At 36.5% G+C, this 19,396-nt stretch overlaps 1 protein-coding gene across 1 annotated transcript; it reads left to right on the top strand.

Moving 5' to 3' along the window:
• Nucleotides 1-6,669: 6,669 nt before the first annotated feature.
• LOC120312043 (histone-lysine N-methyltransferase PRDM9-like) lies at nucleotides 6,670-19,395 on the top strand (the record flags this gene model as incomplete). The annotated part of the gene is made up of 8 exons (XM_039352247.1): nucleotides 6,670-7,224; nucleotides 8,500-8,623; nucleotides 9,360-9,464; nucleotides 12,409-12,549; nucleotides 13,094-13,365; nucleotides 14,664-14,731; nucleotides 16,743-16,924; nucleotides 18,899-19,395. Coding segments are annotated over exons 1-8 (1,851 nt in total), but the record flags the coding sequence as incomplete, so codon positions are not given.
• Nucleotide 19,396: the final 1 nt, after the last annotated feature.

The raw sequence follows: 19,396 nt of genomic DNA, 5'->3' as shown, positions 1-19,396 counted from the left end.
GTAAAAGAGGCAAGAGAAGACAATGGAGAAGTTGCAAGGGGGCTCAAACCCCTTCCTCTTACTCTACACCCTTCCCACTTCCTAGTACTCCTATGCCCTCCATTTTGGACCCCTCCTCACCCCTTCAACTGCCCAAACAGGCCACGCCCTTCGCGGAAGCAGGAAGGGCGGGACAACCCTCTCCACCCTGCGTGTCTCGTGCTCGGACAGTTACTCGGCCCCTCACGCAACAGCCCGAAGCGCGAGGCAAAGCCTTTAATTTTTCGCGCGCCTTCTCAGCTTAGTTAAAAAGCCAGCTCTGCCCGCCCAACCCATTTGTCACGCCCCTGCTGAGCATGGATTGGTTGCAACGGGCACCGGCCCAAGCTAATTGGCTACTTGTGTTAGGGAATTGTTATTATGTCTGTAACAGGAAGTGGGAGAGTGCAGTTCTTTCTGCTCCAGGCATTTATTCCAAAGGGGCTGAATGGAAATTGTGCATACGCAACTTTCTTCCAGCAATGTCTTTCAGACGTGTGGGTCTGCGACGTCCATATTTTTTTTATAGGTAGAGTATGGTGGCTGGGGATGATGGGAGCTGTCATCAGTGAATCTGTAGAGTTTTACCATACTCCCCCCCCCCAAAAGACTTTGCGGGCTGCCACATTCGGAGCTGTCAGCGAATGTGGTCCAAAGCCCAGCAAGCAAATAAATTAACGATAATTATGTCAGGTCAATGTTCATATTAAATCATTAATAAATGGTAGAGTAAGCCATACGCCAGTTTGTGGTGGATTTGTTTTTTATTAAGTCCCAAAAATAGAAAATTCATCAGCCATGCCTTTGTCTCAGAACTTCTAACTGGTGTTCTGTTTGTTGTCAATTCCCAGGCTTACCTGATAGACAATATATGGTAGAATAGTGCAGTTTTTCTGTTTTCCATCCATACTTGAATTTACAGTATTGCACTTTACATCTCTTTAAAAAAAATCTCAGCCTCTCAAAGCTGCAAAGTTCAGTTCCTTGGTCCTAATTTCACCACCTCCCCTCCTCCCCCCCCCCACTTATTAGAAGCAATAGCAAGCAAATTTTCAAGCATAGGTACTACCAAAATGGTCCCCCCAATTATGTGGGGCAAGCTGTTGGGATGGTATTTTTTTCCTCCTCTGAGTTAGTTTAGACATCCTTTCATCTTAGTCTTAGATTGTATTGTTCTCATGCTCATAATTATATGCACAAAATGTGTTCCTAATGTTTGTCATATCTTTGTGAAAAGCAGACCCAGACAGTTGTGAATCTGATTAGAAGAGTATTCTTCTGCAGGTATTTTTAAAGTCGTAAAGTCGTATGTTCTGAACAACTCATTCTTAATTATCCCTCTGTATGTTGCATCATCTCAGAACCAAGGTGAGTTTCTGGAGTGGGAAACTGAGTGGATTGAGCCTGGTTAGCACAGCACTCGGATGGGAATCAACAGGGAAGTAAAAGAAAAAAAAGGCAATGGAAACCCACTTCCGTATTGCTGCCACAAAATTGCAGGGGGTGGTGGTTCTTGATCCTTTCTGAGCTTGGTTGGTTAATGGGGAAGTTTCATTACCCAAAATAGATAACATCAGTGCTAGTTTGAATAATTAAATGTCTGCATGAATACAACCAAGCGCAGAGAGCATCAAGGAATCTGTCAAGACTGTTAACATCGGATGTTCTTGCTTGCCATATATATGAAGAAGCAAACATGTTTTATTTAGCCTGCATATCACTTCTAGAGTTAAAGCAGACATACTAGCCTAGTGGATGCGAAAATATGCTAGCTAACCATAACAATATCTCAGCACAGCATTGCCAAGGTCAGCTGTAATGGGAGAGGCACTTTACCCTTCACATTAATTGGAGAATGTGATTGATGACTGTAAAATGAAGGAGTGACTTATGCTTTGTTACTGGTGATTGGGGGAGGGAGGATTCAGTTTTTGGCTTAACTTTCTATGTGCCGAAGCTATGCAGAAATAAAAGGATTCTTTAAGGTAAATAAGCCTCAAAGTTCTTTGAAAAGCTGTTTCTTTTCTGAACCATGTCAGAATCCTTGTTTCAACCCTGAGCTACAAATATTCTCCTTTATTGGTAAAATTGCAGTCCACTAAAGCTATCTAGTTATCTAGAGCTGAGCTTGGTTTGAAGCAGACTTTGCCTTCTATCAGTATAGCAGCATAGGTAACTTGGTGGTCTTCCAAATATTTTGAACTTCAGTTCCTGTCAGTCCCAGCTTATGCTGCTGATGGTAAGATTGTTTAATGAAGTTTGATACATCTGAAATTGATCTGGTTGCTTGTCTCTTCATTAGACTAATGAATTGCACAGGCTTAGGCTCGCCAGATGCTTGCACTGCTCTATTAAAAATGTAGCAGCTGCATTTAAGCAACATCCTAACCTTGATGAGTCTTTGGGGCCATATCATGTTGGGCTAATCCAACCTGTTTAATTTATAATTCAATGTATTCTGCAAATCAGAAGCGAGTTAATTAGATAAATAAGTGAAATACGATATAAAAACCAAGCCATAATGAAAAATAGGCTAAAAGATTTTTTTTAATGAAACGTCTTATGAAAACACAATTACCTGAACAATGAATGATCCTATATATGCTGTAGTTATTCTAGGACATATATTACCTTTTCCTATGCAGAAGAATGATAAGCAGAAATACATAATCATCTAAGTTATCAGACTGTGAAAATAATAGGTTCTTGTATTGCAATATTCTGCACCATTACTGCACAATTATGCTTGGAGTGGAAAGAAGAAATTTTGATAAAGTATCTTTATAACTCTCTTAGTTGATTCATGTGCTTCTCCTATTGTCATATTTGAATTCAGGACTCTGGAAATAAAACTGTTGTCCCATTTATAGGTTGCTTTTAGCAACAATTTTCATAAAGTGAAAATAATACATTTTGTGATTTTAGGCATTTTAAAAGAATAATCATAAAAAAGGTTTGCTTATAATCTGGATAAGGTCTATTGGAAAGCTATGGCCATTATATTTCCAGAATAGTTTGATTTTTTTTTAATTACATGTTTGTTATCACTAATCTAGTTTGCTGGTACTAAGAAAATATCAGCAACCTTGTCATCTAACCTTTTATCAGTATTTCAGTATTATTTAAACAAAGGAAGTTCATTTATATAGAATTATGAATACCATTATTATCTTTCAGGTAATAAAAAAGCTCCAGGATTCACTATAGGGTGATTAATAAATATTTTATTTGATAGCCCAAAAAGAATTACAATGTTGAAATTAATTTTTACATCCATCATTATCACTGTATATCCCTTCAGCTTCTGTCTTTCTTACCTGTATATCTCAACCTTCATCCAATATTGCCTTATATCAAAATCTAAATTGAAAGGGTCATCATCAGTTTCTCCGAATGGATGACCACCCTATAGATCAGTGGTTCTCAACCTGACTTATGACTGTTTTTCACACTTACGACCTTTGCAACATCCCATCACGTGATTAAAATTCAGACATTTGGCAACTGACTCATTTGGGGTCGAACAACCATTTCACGGGGGTCACTAAACAAGGCTGTCCACCATTTTTTCCCCCTTTTCTTTGGCCACGCCCCTGGGACCCAGTGATGTATAAGTGGTTGGGGGTCACCACAACATGGGGAACTGTATTATGGGGTCGCGGCATTAGAAAGGTTGAGAACCACTGCTATAAATGTTAGATTAAGCCTGGACACAAAAAATATCCTAATTTACTGTTAGACTTTAGGATGATTTGCAGCATATAGGGCAAGATTTCTGAGTTCCAATTATTTAAAATTTACAACAAAAATATTCTTTTTTTCTAAATTAAAAGAGCAAAATGAAAAATGCTTGGAATTATGTTAGTTCATTTTATCCAGAAAGGCTATTGGTTCCATCCAACTCTGGTACTGAAAACAAATGTGTATACAGATAGTCCTTGACTTACAACCATTCACTTATGACTGTTTTAAATTACAACAGTACTGAAAAAGTGACTTATGACTGTTTTTCACACTTACGACCTTTGCAACATCCCATCACGTGATTAAAGTTCAGACCCTTGGCAACTGACTCATTTATGATTATTGCAGCGCAGAGTGATCATCTTTTGCAACCTTCTGACAAGTAAAGTCAATGGGGAAGCCAAATTCACTTAACAACTATGTTACTAATTTGACAATTATGATTCACTTAATAACTGGTAATAAAGGTCATAAAATGGGACAAAACCCACTTAACAACTGTCTTGTTTAGCAACAGAAATTTTGGGCTCAGTTGTGGGACATAAGTCAAGAACTACCGGTACTTATAGGTTAACATATCTGGAAGGCTATTGGTTTTATATTCCTATTTTACAACCAGTGTAGAGCTAATTGATATAGTGATTAAGGTGTCACCAGGTAAGATCTTCAGTCACGCAAGGTCACTGGGTGATTTTCGAACAGTTATGCTTTCTCGGCCCAAGCACTTCTCAGGTTTGTTTTAATGAAAAATATGAAAATCACTATGTATATCACTTTGAATTCCTGAATATAAGACAGAGTATAATGATATCCCTGATATAATTTTTTATTAGTGGCTTTAATGTATTTAGATACTATAAAGTAATTGCACCTACAAAGCTTAGTATTGTGTCCACAAGGTTTTTTCCTGTAACAATCTCTGGATATAAAAATTGGACTTTGAAGCAAAAAATAGAAAAAGTATTGATACTTTTGAACGTTGGTGTTGGAGAATAACAGAGTTGGAAGGGATCTTGGAGGTCTTCTGGTCCAATCCACTGCTCAAGCAGGAGACCCAATACCATTTCATACAAGGGATTGTCCAATATCTTCTTCAAGACTCCAGTGATGAAGAATGGATGGTCAAGAAAACAAGGTGGATAGACTCAGATTAAGTACAACAATAATGAATGTGTCACTGAGAGACCTAATAACGAGCCAGGCTGAGGACCAATCATCCTGGAAATGTCTAGTTTTGTAGTTTTATCAAATTTATATCCTGCCCATCTCACTATCCAAAGTGGCACAGTTGCTCAGGAATTAGCATTAACCTGAAGGCACCTCATCAGTCAATCAGGCTGTCCAGAGTCATGGCTGAGCAGATGGCTCTAGGAATTAAGTGATAGTTAATGGCATTAATTAATACACAATCTAACAAATAAGTTGTATCCCGATTGTGGCCTTGATTGTTATTTGAAATTGCTGGTTAAATGCTTTCACAGTGCTAGTTTTTTCATAATGTTAAGAGGTGGCTTTAAAAAAATGCATCAGAAAGGAGGTTAATTTATTTAGAAATCAAAGAGCCACCCAAGAAATTTCAAAAACTCTACATTATTTGTACTCTCCACTTGTATGCTCATCTTGATGTTACAGTGACACCACATGGTTGTCTTGCAATAGTGTAAATCTGTTCCAATTTCAGTTCAAACAAAGTCCATTTTGGGGACTTTTAATGTTACCCAAAAAAGGAATTGTAGCAAGACCAGCTTCTGAAATCAAGAAGCTGCAGGGCTGACCAAGCCTCTCCCAGATAATTTTGTTATTTTCTTCATTCTGTTTTTGTGTCTTTAAATCTTTTTTTTTTTAATTTCTGCTGGGCATTCACTGGATAAATATTGATACTGATGATCCAAGAGCTTTCTTACTCAAGAGGCCATTTTTATGATGCATTTAGCCATAGTTAACCATAGTTTATCCAACCTAACCCAATTTTCTGTGCTTGAGTGACCCAATAAAGTAGCCACACAAATTAAATTCTTGCAACACACTAGGCAAACATGCAATCAGTGGCTAAAAACACCATTTGGAAGCTGCTTCTGCATAGATGAACAGATGACACCTTTTGCCATCCTCAGTCAACATGGCTCATGGCTTTCCTAGCTGAGTTACAAGTGTTGAAATTCAGTCTCTTTGCAATGCAGCAATTTAAGGATACTTTGTTTAAGGTGAGAAAGCTGCCTTGCAAATCACGTTGTTAACTCATGCCCCCCTAAATAGACAGCTTGGCTGATTTAACATACATTAAACCCAAACCAGAGTGATGCTTCAACCAGTCACCATGACAGGAAAAAAAAATACTCTGGATTTCTTCCAAAGGAACCTCCTTTGTAAATAGCTCACATTGTACTGTATGTCTGAATTCTAGTTTTTGAACTAGGTTGTGGTGATGTATGTGCACGTGTGCTGTACACACACATTTTTTGAAAACCCACTTGTCACCAATGTAATGCCTTTCAGTGTTCCGGATTTCATTCCCCCATTGTCCCCCAGTACGGGCGATGATGAAAGTCGAAATCATTTGGAAGGCAACAAATTGGAGAAAACCGATCTTTGTGATTTATATACATTAGTCACGGATTTCCGTTGGCTAGAAATATATACTGTATCTCATTCTTAATGCTCTGAGGCGAATTCCATCATCCCCGCAGCAGCGAGAGATTCGGATCTTTTTTCCCGCGCTTTTCAATGACTGGCCATAACCTGCCCGTGCTTGGCGCTGATTGGTTGTGCGTCGTTTTAGCGGGCTTCTCTTCGAAGGCGGGAAAGGAGCTGGGAAGGGTCTCTCATTCCGTGTGGAGCAGGGGGGGCTGAAAGGGGCAACTTTGGGTTGGCTTCTGGGTAACCCAGTACTGAGGTGGGGGAAGGAAATCTAACATTTAATGGAGAAAAGCACTTAACAAGACAAAGCCTGATGATTTGATCCCGTATAGATGATTCCGCTGGGGTGAAGTTGGAGGAAAGATGCCAACGGGGACAGAATCTCAGAGGGAGTGGGGGGAATTGCCAATTGGGGCAGAAGCCCACGAAACAGGGCAGGAGAGACCACCTGGGGTTGAGGGAATAGAGGAAGTAAATCCCTCTAGGATGGAAGTTCAGGGGCTGAGGCAAATGGAGGCTGAGTCCCAGGGACAGAGCAAAGATACTTCAAGTGGGGCAGGAGCCCAAGGGCTGAGGGGAGAAATATTAGATAAAAATAATATTGCAGGAGAAAAAGCAGCTGAAAGTGAAGGATGTGTTCCTATAGAGAACTTGGAGACTGATCCAAGGATTTGGGCAGGAGAGTCCTTGATAGGAGAAACTACAAGGTCATCTGATGTTTCAATAAATATTGAGGCAGGTGGGATAAAGAAAGGTACCAAGAAAAAGAATTCTGGAGATAGGAGCAAAAAGCAGACTAATAAGAAAAGTGGACAAAAGTCCAAGGTGAGGGAATAATAAGTGTTTCTAAAACTCCACAGAAACAAACTGATATGCTTACTGCTTTTAAAGATGTCAACTTTTTTTTTCAAGATAGGAAATAAATTTTTATATTTAAAAATTACAAGGAATGTGATAGGGTTTAGTATGCTGTGTTATGTACAGTTAGTTATCTGGGAATAGATATCGTACATTGTAGGAATAGAGCTGTGAGTATGGTCACAAAATCAGGAATCTGGTAGCATTTTTACAGACAAACTTTATTAAAAGACAAGCTTAATTTAGCTGAACTGGAGATTTGAATCTAGGGAAACCTATGTAAACCTTTGCAAGAAAAACTGAGAAATTTCTCTGTTGAAGTTTTATTTATTTACCTTATTTAGGGGAGCATTTGGTGTGTGTGTGTGTGTGTGTGTGTGTAGGTCTTTGGTTACTCAGGTTTTCTTCTGCGTCAAATTGGAAGTGTCTAGAGAAAACCCGAGTAACCAAAGACCTGCATGCAAATACCTGCGAAAACCTCAGAAAACAAATATTGTATCTCTATGGGGAGGATATCCACCACCTGACCCGGGAGAAAACCTGAGTAACCAAAGACCTACATACAAACCCGCGAAAATCTCAGAAAACATATATACAATTATATATATATGCAGGAAGTTTTTCAGACAGATGTCTGATTGATTACACCTTGACATTTTAACTGCTATATTGCAGTTTTACTTTTTACAATCTCTTTTGCCTTGCAGCCCCCCAATTTAATTCTTTAACTCTTTGTCAGAAAAAGAAATTTGTGTATATATATATATATATATATATATATATATATATATATAATTTTGGATCAGTGGCAGTTTTAGTCTTGTGCCATTTGGACTTGTAATTAGCAAAAAAGAGCAAAAATTTTATTAGAGTGTTTGATAGTATCATATACAATGATAGTATAATGCACATTATCCTGCAATTACTTTTCTATTGAAAATGGTCAATTAGAGCAATGAAGTCCAATCAAATGTGAATTCAGATAACGGCTAAGCTGAACCCTATGAGGTGGGTTGGGCTGCAAAAGAGTGACTACCTAAAGTTACCTAACCTATATATCTAGTATTTTAAGAACAATTCCCAATCCTTTGTGTCAGATCCACTGATTAATAGCTCTGTGTTGTTAAATGTAAATTAAAATTTATTCAAAATGGTGATAAATTGTAACCCAACTTTGGCATTTATTTGTTTAAGCAGAAAATGTAAACATGTAATATATATAACTGTCCTCTTTTGTACTAGGTTGAAGATAGGTTTAAAGACATCTCCATCTATTTTCCTAAAGAACAGTGGGCTGAAATGGGAGAATGGGAGAAATTACGTTATAAGAACATGAAACATAATTACGACTTTATGATTCAATTAGGTGAGCAGAATACTAATTATTGAATTGTTCACCCATGTTCTGAAACCATACAAAAGGAGAAACATCAAAGAATTCAGATATACATATGTTAAAATCAAATATTCATGGGAAAATAAGTCACTGGGTGCTGAAATATATTTTCATCCTTTATTACAGTCCTAACTTCAGCAAAGCCATACAATTTAATACATTAAAATGTAAAGTTTCATCTGAATGACGTACTCTAGAGATTATGGCTATGTACACACAACATCTTAAACCACAAACAGCAAATAATATTAATAAGAGGTTAATAAGTGGCCCATGAGGGAAGATACTGAAATTGTCCTTAGGAAGCATGAGCACAATTTCCTTCCAAGTTTGGATACAATGGATTGCCTTCAGCAAATCAATGAATTGATTCACACTATAAGGAGATAGCAAAATAACCATGTCCAATCCTTGAAGAAATAGAGAAGTATGCCAATATAAAACTTAAGGCACAAAACAATAATCCTGTGTTGCATAAAAAGTTAGTCTAATCTGATTGGGTTTTGCTAATTCTGCCACTTTTAGGTGCATTTTAAAAGGACATATGTTGCCCAGAATGAGAAAAATTCCCTATTTTCAATTATCACTATAATTGTGATTATGCCTTATGCTATCCTCAGCAGAACAGAAAAACATGGAATCAGTAAAAAAAAAAGTGCAGCATTAAACACATTCCCTGAGAAGTGATAACTAATATTTTTATTAGGTCTTCCTACTCCTAAACCAGCATTTATGTACTATGCATGCCGACCCTTAAAGACTGCAAATGAATCCTCTGAATCAGATGAGGAATGGACACCAACACTTATAGGTAAGCTATCGAAATAATCTTAATGTAACAAAAATATCTGAAAGTTTGCAAGATATTGAAATGTAATAAAATATAACTCTTGCTTCAGAGGTAATCAACAATAGAGAACTTGCAATCCAAATGCAAAACATCACGAAAATTGACAAAAACACATGTTTAAGTGCTATGCACGCTGTTAATTTTAAAACAGACTTCACGGCTGTTAAGAACTAGTTAAGAAAAATAAATGTTTGTTCATTATAATACCTTTAGTGGCCCTTTAAAGTGGTAACATATAACTAGTGTCGCTTAAAAGGTTGTATTTTATGTAAGTAAAAAAATATCATTGTATCAGTCTGGCAAAATAACTGATTTTATGTTATTTTGTTACAGCTGCTCAAGATGATACAAATTCATCAAGTCACTACAGTAGTACTGTGAAAGATGTGAATCATGTAGCATGGGAGTGGCAGGATGCAACACTTACTAGATAATATTAACTCATATATAGTACCTCAGTCATCCTGTGTTAAGATAGACAAATAACAATGCTGGAAATAATGATAAAAAACATGATAATTGTAATATACTTAAGAGTCTGTTACAATGCAAGATAAGATTTGATTGTAAAACTTCTAATAAAAACTAAAAACGAACACAAACCTTTACCAGAGGTTCAGCATATTAAATTGTACCTGGAGGTATGAGAGGCAAACAATGGCACAAAACTTTGCTATGCTGTTCAAAATACTCAACCTTTGATTTCATAGGAGATGGGAAGCATAGACCAGGGCTTTTCAACCTTTTCACCCATTGTACCATTTTTAGGATATGGCAACATCTGAGTACCACCAGTCGCCTAGCAAGGTGTCAAAAACTTGATGACCAAAAAAGGAAAAAAGTGATAAAGTACAGGTAGTCCTCGACTTACAACAGTTCACTTAGTGACTGTTCAAAGTTACAATGGCACTGAAAAAAGTGCCCCCCAAGCCACAGCCGAGCAAGACACCTGCCTGCCCGCCCAGCCGCACTCTTCCTCCTATCCGAGGTTTTCATTGTTGTGAGCATTTCTGTTGAGGATTGGCAGCAGGGGTGGGGTGGGGGTGTTTGGTTTTTATTTCCCCCGTCTGCTGGGTGGTTGCAGCAGGTTTTGGTCACTTCACATGACCCTGGGACACTGTGACCGTCATAAATATGAATCAGTTGCCAAGCATCTGAATGTAAATCACAAGACCCTGGAGAGGCTGCAACATTCCTGCTGATCGGTGCTTTTTCTGAGCTCAGCAGAAGCACCAGGACCAGTGCCGAGCTCCAGCTGGAGCCTGGCACTGATCCTGGCGCTTCCGCTGAGCACTGACAGCCCCAAGGAAGCGCTGATCCTGGCGCTTCTGCTGAACCCTGACAGCCCTGCAGCTCCAGCCGTCTCTCACTTAGGCTTGTGCGATGCTGCCACTGGTTCAGCTCATTCCCCTCCCCCGCTACCACTTTTCTAGGATGGTCGTGTACCACCTGCCAGGTGCCAATGTACCACAGGTGGTACCTGTACCACTGGTTGAAAAGCCCTGGAATAGAATATGGTTTTGTGACTGGGATGTGATCAGTATTTCCCAAATATCTTTGTAAAATAAAAAACAAAAGAATATGGTTCACTAGCTCCACCTCACTAGTGTCACAGGGCTGACATTGGTCAAGATCAAAGCTGTTATTAGTGGAATCAACATACAATTGATTGGAAACCAAGGTACTGTATTCCTTTGGAATTCATTGTTCAATGTTTTTTTTAAAATGTTTTAAAAATCAAACAATTCAGGTAGTATTCAACGTACAATAGTTTGTTTAATGATCATTCAAAGTTACAACGGCACTGAAAAAAGTGACATGACAGTTTTTAACATGACTGTTGCAGCATCCCCATAGTCACATGATCAAAATTGGCAACTTTCTGATATTTATGATGGCTACAGGGTCATGTGATCATCTTTTGTGACCTTTGAGGTGCTATTGGAAGCTATAAGAGTAGAATACAGAAATTTAGACTGAATTACTGCCAGCTGCCCATTCTCTGTACAGGAACATTTAGGAGCAATAGGGAAACATCTTTGCTTTATACAATTTAAATTTTGCCTTTAAAACTGAATCTGGTAGCAGAGCTTCAGATTCAAAAGAAAAAGGGTAGTGCTCAGCATGTTTGGCCATGCATATGTACATATTGGCTATCCTTTAAAGCAACTATTTATGTTCATATTGCAGCAGCAGAATGCCTTTTTAAAACTATTCTTACTATAAAAATTTTTTTAGTAAAGTTAGTAGACAACATACATCCATGTACAAATATGTTCACATGCCTTTGCTGCAGAACTTAATGTTGTAATGCCTATTTATTAATTTAGCATATGTATATGCAAGAATAGACTGATCTTAATTGTAAGATACATTGCATTTATTGTGTAATTAATTCATGTATGTTTTAGTCCTACAAAGTGAAATTCTTGGGAAAATTGTTTCGGAACCTGAGAAAGTATCTTAATCTACTTCATTCAATGGACTGACAATGCATGTCTATACTTGAAAATCTGATTAATAAAGCAGATAATTTGGTACTGATTTCTGTCAGTGTAAACATGATTCAGGTATTCTGTACACATTTACTGATGTCAATTCTTGTTGCCCTTTAGATGTATTCTCCAATATTGGTACTACATTTTGTCTGTCTTCTTACTTCCCCTATAATATAATGGATCATCCCAAATTTTTTACCAAATCTTCCGCCTTACAGTTTGTTAATCCTAAATTCAATTAATAAAATACAATTGTACTGTATAATTCTTGAACTTCTTACTTGGCATGATACAAATTCTGAGAAAAACAATGATTTAATTCCCATTCTTGTACTTGAGGTTTTGTTGCTTTCCATGGAAATATAGATTACAATATTGAATTTTATGTGCTATACTTTATTTTTCAGATTTCCAAACAAAAGTTGTGCCTGAAAAGAAAAAGGAAAGGAAAAAAGAACAGAACAAAGAAGTTAGCACTTACAGATTACGGAAGAGAGAAAGAAAAGTATACATGGAAATAAATGAACCAAATGATGATGATTACTTATGTGAGAGGCACTTTTTTAATGATCATTTTTGTTCTTCATTTCTCCTAAACAAACATTTATATATGGTTATAGATTTAATATAAATTTAATAAATGTATGGAGGATAGTTCTCTTAAGCATTTGAAAGCTGTTTGCTGTATTGGCAAACATTCTTTCACAATATGCAGCATTTCCACATATATAAATTTCCTATATACAGAAGGAGATTGCCTTTGCCAGGATATTCTTCAGCTTCCCAGTCTAATCTACAGCTTTAGGATTTTCTGGTAATTTTACCTTCAAGTATTAAGTCCCAACCTTCCTTAGTTTACAAGCAGACAAGACTAGCCAGCTGCTGTCACCTCATGAGCTTTGAATATCAACTCATCTGCTATTCTGTTGTTTAAATAATTGGTAGGCATAAAAATGGGCAGGATAAACTTCATTGATATGCAAACAAGTGATATTATTCATAATATATATTGCCTGTAGAAAACTGAATTTAACAAAGGATAATTCATTGGACTCTGGCTCCATATTCACTTATCTCTTTTCACTTTCTTAGTTTGTGAATATTGCCTGACATTCTTTGTTGATGAGTGTTCTGTTCATGGTCCTCCACTTTTCATCAGAGACACAGCAGCTGAACTAGGACTGGCAAATAGAGCCAGCTGCACTTTACCTTCAGGTTTTAGAATTGGCCTTTCAAGTATCCCCAGAGCTGGTTTTGGAGTCTGGAATGAAAGTGAAACATTGCCTCCAGGAATTCATTTTGGACCATACGAAGGGACAAGGACAGAGGAAGAAGCAGCAGCGAACAGTGGCTATTCCTGGCTGGTATGATAACAGTACTTGGATTTTACAGGAGTTTTGTGTAATTTCATTTTCATTGACTGAGCAAACCTAATTTATGTTACAGTAACATGTGGCTTTATAGGTAGTCCCTGAATTATAATTACAACTGAGATCAGAATTGTGATTGCTAAGCAATGTGGTTGTAAGATAAGGTCTCACATGACTACCACTGAGCAAATACAATTCCAGCAGTCCTGGTTACTATCTTTAACTGAGAATTGTGGGTCATTATGGGAATATTCACCCCAATCCAGGCCATACCATATGCCTCATCAGCAATGAGAACAAGAAGATGGTGAAGGTCAGCATGGGTGGTAGATCACAGGGTAGCAGAGGGCCAAAAGGGAATAGATGTAGGGAGAGAGATAGGTGGGTGGGGAGAATTGAAGCATCTGAATTTTTATCTCATGACTGCAGAGGTACTGCAAAATCTATAATTTTGGACACTGGTTGTAAGTCTCTGTGCTTAGTGTTTTTCCTTTAAATATGCTAGTCTAAAAAAAAATGTTGAGACTCTAGAAGAATGCAGGGAAGAGCAACAAAGATAATTAGGGGACAGAAAGTTAAAACATATAAAAACCAGTTGCAGGAATTGGGTATGTCTAGAAGGACTACGGGTGACATGATAGCAGTATTCTAATATCTAATGAGCTGCCACAAAGAAAAGAGGATCAACCTATTCTCCAAATCACAAGAAGGAAGCAATGGATGGAAACTAATCAAGGAGAGAACCAGCCTAGAATTAAGGAAAATTTTCCTGACAGTGAGAACAATTAATCAATGGAACAACTTGTCTCCAGAAGTAGTGGGTGCTCCAATGCTGGAGATTTTAAAGAAGAAATTGGACAACCTTTTGTCTGAAATTGTGTAGGGTTTCCTGCTTGAGCAGGGGATTGGACTAAAAAACCTTCAAGGTCCCTTCCAATTCTGTCATTCTGTTATTCTGTTAACATGAAAACAGCATTTTCTCCATTGTGATGTGTGGCCATGGAAATCCCTCTTTAGAGAAGCTGTGTTGATTTATTGCTTTTGGTACTTTGCACTTTGAATTAAGCAAGTTGCAACCAATATTTTATTAGATATAAAACAGGGAAATGTTTTGATATTATTTTCTTATCATTTACTAAAAAGTGATAACATTTAGTACATTTTCCCCATTTACTAGAGATTAATTAAGACAAGACATGTCATTATATTATTACCATATTACAATGAAATTGTATTCATTATTGTGTCAATTCCCCATTGACATACATAGATCATGTTTATTATAATTACAGATTACCAGAGAGCAGAATTGTTACATTTACGTTGATGGAAAAAATGAAACTAATTCCAACTGGATGAGGTAAAATTTTTTGATAAAATTAAAGAGACTTTTGTATAATAGTATTTTAATAGTATTGAAAAGACCTATAGCACAAACAATCTGCTAACTATCTAAGCCACATTACTTGATTTTAATACCATGCAATACAGCTGTACTGTACTATGTCAACTTTGTGAATATATAAGGATGTTTCATTGATCTAAATGAAATTCCAGGTAAATTAACTTATAGTCACAATTGTACAAGTCTGAATTATAAGAAACAAAGAAAATATTTTGCAAAGCACTTGGTATAATTATATAGTGACAGATAAGTCAAAACTAGAACAGCGTATTTCTGCCATTCAGCCATATTTGCATTATACATTGTACAATGAAAATGGCTTCCAATTTCTTTGATAAGTGCAATATGAGGATCATCAAAAGCTTTCAAGGTGAGAAACCATGACATTTTGCACAAAGGAAATTCCTTTCTTAAAGTGGACTAATGATTAATAATAGAGGTAGATCAATGCAAAGAAATGAACTATGGTGTCAGATAATATGGATAGATATTGAGTAAAAATTTGAAGAAATGTTCAGTTTGTACAATCAGGATATATAGTAGCTTTCAAAATGTACTGGAATTTTAATACTTCTGTCCACAAGTTTTATTGTGTCCTTTTTAATGGAAATAATTCTGTATAACTACAGATGGTCAAAATATTTCACTTCCCATGTATAGAAAACTTTTTCTCTGTTTACAAAAAAGTGATTTTTACCTGAGAAAGTACACAACTGTAAAAAATTATACAGAAATGTTCCAATTTAGCTTCCTTTGGTCTTTCTATAGCTGAAAAGAACAGTTTGACTACAGCTGAATAACAGCTGTTTGTTTTGGCAGGGGTCTATTCTCCAAGCTTGCTATTTAGCTCCCGGACATTTCATTACCAAACTAGGTAACATCTCCAGCAGGATTTTTGGGTGAAGTGTCTTGTTTATATAGGTCAGTTGGTCTTGTGACTGGTTGCTGTGAGATGCAGAATTCAACTGGTGAGGGAGTGGTAGAAGCCAATGGGTCCATCAACAAACACATTGACTAAGAACCAGTGTATGAACCAATAAGGAAACGGACTATCTGAGCCACCAATTGACAAGAATCAACCATCCCCTCATCAGTTGAATTCTGCACCTCATAGCAAGTACTTTGGTAATAAAACGAATGGGAGCTAAACAGCAAGGGAACTGTGCTCTGCCAAAATCTACAACCCGAGCTACGAATATTCTCAACAATTTCTAACAGTTATTTGTAATATTAATGGTAAATAATACAAAATATTAATATTAGTATTTCATATACTATGTATTGTCTTCATTGTTTTCCTTATGAATATAAGTGATCTGGACTTCTAAAAATGTTTGTCCTTCATTTTGGCCATTCCCTAGGCCTAGATTATTCCATATTTACTTTTTAAATAAGTGTAAATAATTTTTAAATAAGTGTATAAATATTCATGCTTTCATGATCTGAGAAGTTCCCCAGAACTTCTTGGTTTCAGTTTTGTTTAAATCATCCTAAATTCAAGCACAAGTTTATGCTATTATCAATGTACATGACAAAATTTAAAAGCAGATTGTCACTTTCCAGATTTGGGAATATTAGAACTGGTCTCAAAAAATACCTCTTTGTTCAATGGATTTTGTCCAGAGACCAAAATCGCTGTAACTCTAAATATACTATTATCTCACTGATACATTTTGCTCTGCAAGGGCAAAAATTAAAAATACAGTTTTTGGGGAGAAACAAGAGTGATAGTAATATTCTAGGGCTGTGACTATAACACAATTGTATGTATACAAGTATGCATTTAATTTACAACATATACCACTTTTCATTTAGTATCCCAAGGTGAGTTTATATTTTCCCCCACTACAATAATATTGTGAGGTAGGTTGGACTGAGAAAGAATGACTGGCCCAGATCTATCTACTTTCCTGGTTTCTTTGATGACAACTTTTTCTTTTAACATCAGTCACCCTCTTAACAATAGGTATGTTAACTGTGCCAGAAATGAGGAAGAACAAAATCTTGTTGCTTTCCAGTATCATGCGGAAATATACTACAGAACGTGTAAAGTAATTCAACCTCAATCTGAGCTCCTGGTTTGGTATGGAGAAGAATATGGAAAGGAACTTGGCATCAAATGGGGATCTAAATGGAAATCGCTAAATGGTATAATGCTAGATGATTCATTACTTAAATTAATAATGATAGCTCTAGACCAGAGGTTCCCAAATTTAGTATCTAAATAAGTAACTAATTTTTCTATGGCCCTTATTTAGTATCTAAATAAGTATCTAATTATTCAAGTAATTTAAGACCCTAGGCTAAAATATTGTCAAAAAACTGGCTTTACAAATGAAATTGTGGCTCTAAGCCATAATACACCAAGGAACAATTTCACATAGTCAGTGTCTGTTGATACAACTGATGTTTTGACATGGTGTTAGTGTGACTTCCAGAATTTTGCCAGTTCTTATTCCACTTTTAAGTAGCACTTTATTTGAAGGATGAGAGATAATTTGTACTTCTACTATTATTGTATAATAACAACATGATTATAGCTATTACATTAAAATTTGGCATTGGTTATATTCATAATATGAATATTGGTCCATGGCTCATATTTTTTCCTTCAGTAAGAGCTTATTTTTAATAGATGAGGAAAAAAATTTAGAAGTCTTGCCCTTGTTTTCCTCTCAAACACAGGTATTGAAAGCTATTTTAATAATGATAGGATAAATATATATTACATTTGTTTGGCCCCACACACTACCAATTTTTGTGAAATCTTTTACTGCAAGTATATTATTTTCATCTTTTCTGCCTTAACCAGATTTGACAACTATGCTGTTAGATATATTGGTTCATCAACACAATAAAAACTAAATAATATTATTGGAGGCTACAGTAGGAATGCCTTTTAATGCCTTTTAAATATTTTTCCATGAAGAAAATAAAACCTAATCAGAAGAAATTCTTGTTCACAATATCACCTTTGGATGGAGATATATTAATACATATATTTTAATGTAGAAATCTTTATAAGAGGGTCTTGCATATTCAGTTTGTTCAGTCCAGTCTATCATTTCATTCTGCTGAGCTCAAATGTAATTTTAACAACTTGTGTAAAATCTTCTAACAAAGAAGTTATGCCTAAAAAGAATTAAAATTAAATTATTAACAATTAACAATTACCTTTATTTCTAAAACCCACTTTTATACTGCATGGATAATTGTTGTTGTTAATTGCGAAGTCGTGTCCGACCCATCATGACCCCATGGACAACGTTCCTCCAGGCCTTTCTGTCCTCTACCATTTTCCGGAGTCCATTTAAGATCACGCCTATTGCTTCAGTCACTCCATCCAGCCACCTCATCCTCTGTCGTCCCCTTCTTCTATTGCCTTCAATCTTTCCCAGCATTAGGCCTTTCTCCAGTGAGTCCTTCCTTCTCATTAGGTGGTCAAAGTACTTGAGTTTCAACGTCAGGATCTGGCCTTCTAAAGAGCAGTCAGGGTTGATCTCCTCCAGGACAGACCGGTTGGATCGCCTTGCAGTCCAGGGGACTCGCAGGCGTCTTCTCCAGCACCATAGTTCAAAGGCCTCCATTCTTTGGCGCTCAGCCTTTCGTATGGTCCAACTTTCACAGCCATACATTGCAACTGGGAAAACCATGGCCTTGACTATATGTACTTTTGTTGGCAAGGTGATGTCTCTGCTTTTAGTATGCTGTCTAGATTTGCCATAGCTTTCCTCCCCAGGAGCAAGCATCTTTTAATTTCTTGGCTGCAGTCCTCATCTGCAGTGATCTTGGAGCCCAGGAAGATAAAATCTGTCACTACCTCCATTTCTTCCCCATCTATTTGTCAGGAATGGAGAGGGTCGGATGCCATGATCTTGATTTTCTTAATGTTGAGTTTCAACATGGGTAATTGCAAATTATCTAACTATATAATGTATTGATATAATAAGAATAGTGAACTCTTTAATGTGAAAGAAAAGTTATAAACTCTGAAGTGTACTTTTTTCATTGCTGGGCTGTCAAAAATAAATTCTTCTCAGGTAGAAATTATAAATCATAGCAGATTCTTCATAGAAATAGTTCTACATGTTTTTGCCAATAATTTTGTTTTTTCTTTTCAAGTAGTTCACAAGCAGAATTCATACTTGGTGAAGAAGCAACAAATAGTTTGCCATCAGTGTCCCAGTTGTGAGACAGCATTTACTTGCAAAGATTATCTCACCCGCCATATGAAAAGGAAGCATTCTGGATTTATAATACTTGCTGAAGAAACGGAAAAAATACTAACAGAAAAATCATTACTCAAAATAAGAACTTATGCTTCCTACCAAGTTACGGTGAAATATAGACTACTAAGCAACATGAACAAAGGTAAAGATAATGAAATTCTTTTTTTGAAAGATAAAAATAAAGAAGCAGAGAATAAGAATCATAAAAACAATGGGAAAAATCATTTTCAGCTGGTTACTCACGATCAGTCATATAGAGGAAAGCCATATTTATATAAAGAACATGTAAAAAAGGTTGATGGATCATTACTATGTCTGATCAGACAGAAGCAGAGTTGTATAGGGAAGAAGTCTTATTCATACAGAAAATATGGGCTAGCTTTAAGCCAAT

The sequence above is a fragment of the Crotalus tigris genome, unplaced genomic scaffold (genome assembly GCF_016545835.1).
Source record: "Crotalus tigris isolate CLP2741 ecotype Arizona unplaced genomic scaffold, ASM1654583v1 scf7180000018413.2111637, whole genome shotgun sequence".
NCBI lineage: Eukaryota > Metazoa > Chordata > Lepidosauria > Squamata > Viperidae > Crotalus > Crotalus tigris.
This window is presented reverse-complemented; position numbering and strand designations above follow the sequence as displayed.